Source organism: Emiliania huxleyi (assembly GCF_000372725.1).
Source record: "Emiliania huxleyi CCMP1516 chromosome Unknown EMIHUscaffold_140, whole genome shotgun sequence".
NCBI classification, from domain to species: domain Eukaryota; phylum Haptophyta; order Isochrysidales; family Noelaerhabdaceae; genus Emiliania; species Emiliania huxleyi.
In genome coordinates, this window is record NW_005201191.1 from 34,006 (window position 1) to 36,843 (window position 2,838).

Sequence of the window (2,838 nt, forward strand, 5' to 3'; positions counted from 1 at the left end):
TAGTAGTGTCCCCAGCTATGGGCGTGTGTCCACGTTGGAGCCAGGTGTGGTGTGGACGCGAGAATAGCTCCGCCGTTCGTGGAGGCAACCGATGCGAGTCGACTGGTGTGTGTCGTCGTGGTTTCGTATCAAGAATACTAACCTGGAAGTGCATTTGCGAGCTGCGACAAGGGCAGCCCGTGCCGCCCCACCTCCCGGCCACCGACGTAGAAAAGTGAGGCACCATAAGCGACCGTCGAGACCTCGAGTCCGTACCTCTGCGAGAAGAGCAGCCGGAGCTCGTCGAGTGTGATCTCACGGCCCTCGTCCACCATGATGTGATCCCACATGGTCCACGTTATGCCCTCCCGACCAAACACATGCCGAGGTGCAGCAAGCGGCGCCGAAAAGGCCAGTAGGGGCAGCGCGAGATTGACAAAGCCATTTTGGAAGTCGCTGAGCGGCTTGTCTGGCTGAAGTAGCTTCAGAAGCTCCAGCGAGGCGAGGCCGCTCACCGCTGCCGTTGTGGTTGCAAGGGCGGGCAGTATCTTTCCTGCTATCTGCTTGATCCGGAGGCGAGCAGACTCGGCGATGTCGTAGTTGCGCGCACGCAAGTTGGCCGCAGCGACGACGAAACTGACGTGATCGTCATCGTCCTTCTCGTACGCTATTGGTCTGATCGTGCGGCCAGAAATGGATCCTGGCAAAGGCAGGGATTCCCTAAGTGTGCTGCAAGCCTCATCGTCACCGTCTCCTGTAGCCTGGGCTAATGGCGGTTGATTAGCGACCAAGCGGGCGGTCGAGTCGCGGCGGGTGCAGACCGCCCTCGCGGGGCTGAGCGAAGTGGGCGCTGACGAAGGGGCTGACGCCGACGGAGCAGTAGACGAGGAGGAGGCGCGGCTGGCGGGGGTGTTGCACGGCTTGAAAGAGGCGTACCGCGCCAAGGCTCACCAACTCAAGCAGCTCAAGGTGCACGTGGGCGCCTTGCAGGCGAGCTGTGGCGCGGCGCAGTCCGCGTTTGACGCTGAGTTCCGTGCTTGGTGGGCCTCGATGCGGCATGCCCACGGCATGGCCGCCGAGGATGACGCGCTACGGCGCACAGCCACGCCGCTGCTCGGCGAGGCGCCACCGCCGCCGGCCACCGCCAAGGGCAGCGAGATTGGGGATTCGGCCGGCGAGCGGCGCGCGCCCCCGAGCTTGGCACAGCTGCGAGACCCGGAGGCATCTTTGGCGCTCTTCAGGTCGGAGGTATGGAGCGAGGCGGCGCGGTCGCGGCGCGAGCGCCTCAAAGCGGAGCTCTCCGATGCCGTGTCCCAAGCCAAGGAGAGCGGCGCGCTCGTTACGCGCAAGCGGGACCAGGTGGCGAGGCTCAAGGAGTCACTTTCTGCTCATCTGGGGGCCGGTGGCAGCGCCGCCGACGAAGAGGCGATTCGAGCAAGGCTAGACGTGGAGAAGGAGGGGTACCGGGACGAGGTGTCGGCCTTGCGAAGCCTCAAGCGACGCGTCGAGGAGCTTCAGGCGTCGCTCGATGGTTCTCAGGAGGAGCTCCGAGCCGACTTTGCCGCGTGGCACGCCCCGGCACTTGCGCAGGCGGAGCGGCGCGAGGGCGGCTCGGCCGGAGCCGCGCGCAGTGGCGCGCCGCCTGGTGCGCCGCGGAGGGCATGGGACTGACCTAGGAGTAGCACCTCCCTGCACCCTGGGATCAAAATCAAAACTCTTTAAATCAACCACGCTCCAACACGGCGACAGCCAGTCCGAAACGACATCCTCAACCCGCACCCGTCGGCCCGTGCACCGACGGTTGGCACCGCATCTCCTGATACCTGAAGCTCGGGGTGTCACTCTCTTCCAACCAGAACCGCGGACCGCGCCTACCGATCACACGACACACGTCCCCCCACGCGCGGTGACTACTCGTCGCGCGTCGGCGCATGCCACGCACACGTCGGACCGGCGCCCCCACCCAGCAATCTCTCACACGGAGCTCGCACACGTCCATCAGCCCCATCCTCACATCCTCCTCACAACGGCGGAGCGCTCCTCCTCCTCTCACGACGCCCGCCGGCTGCGTCACACCCGCGAGTGCGACGACTTGCCGGCCCACGCCGGCCTTCGTTTGCTCGAGCGGCAGAGGCGCCTGTACAGGACGCACGCGCACAGCCCGAGCATCATCCCCCACCCCGCCCCAAAGACGCCGCGCAGCATCGACAGCGGGTCCGGCTCCGGCTCCCGCGGCGTCTCGATCCGCCCGTCTGGCGCCGCCGCCGCCGTCGACGACTGCTCGGCTCCAGTGAAGGGGGCCGCCGCGGGGCTCGCCACCTTCCGCTTCCCCTCCCGCTTCGCCTCCCGCTTCCCCTCCCGCTTCCGCTCGAGCTGCTCGAGCTCGCTGCCGCTCAGCTTTGGGGCCGTCGCTGGCCGCACGCCACGCCGCAGCTCTGGGTGCGCCACGAGGTGCTCCTCCTCGAGCTTGGCGGCGAGGGCGCGCAGCCGTGTCGCCTCGGCGAGAGCGTCGTCGACGTTGGACGCGTTGACCACCCCCGCCGTCACAATGTCCGCCGCCATCGGGTGAGGCGTCGTCGTCGTTGGCGTGCCAGCGGCGGCCGAGAGCGGCGTCGGGGGCGGCGTGGCGGCGGCCGCGGCGGCGGCCGCGGCGGCGGCCGCGGGCAGCTCCGCCGCCGGCGGCGCCAGCTTTGCTGCGGCGATGTGGCTGAGCCGCTTCTCGGCGGCGGCGGCGGCGTGCTCGTCTGCGGCCCTGGCGTGAGGGTGCTCCTTGTAGTGCGCCTCGTGAGCGGCGCCGCCCTGGGTTCGGGTACCGTGGGGTGGGGGAGGGTGGGTTCGAGTACCTTGGGGTGGGGGAAG

At 68.1% G+C, this 2,838-nt stretch overlaps 2 protein-coding genes across 2 annotated transcripts in view; both read right to left on the reverse strand.

The window, feature by feature from the left end:
* Window positions 1-137: 137 nt before the first annotated feature.
* On the reverse strand, window positions 138-631 carry EMIHUDRAFT_227518 (hypothetical protein; the record flags this gene model as incomplete). Its single annotated transcript, XM_005787601.1, has 2 exons — window positions 138-539; window positions 617-631. The coding sequence occupies 2 exons, from the start codon at window positions 629-631 to the stop codon at window positions 138-140; spliced, it is 417 nt and encodes a 138-aa protein (XP_005787658.1).
* Window positions 632-1,770: 1,139 nt separating this feature from the next.
* The window catches only part of EMIHUDRAFT_440969 (hypothetical protein), a 4,033-nt gene continuing 2,965 nt past the window's right edge, over window positions 1,771-2,838 (reverse strand). The window contains exon 7 of the mRNA XM_005787602.1: window positions 1,771-2,768. Within this exon, the coding sequence (XP_005787659.1) occupies window positions 2,050-2,768 (719 nt within the window). The 3' untranslated portion in view covers window positions 1,771-2,049. The remainder of the gene's footprint in view (window positions 2,769-2,838) is intronic.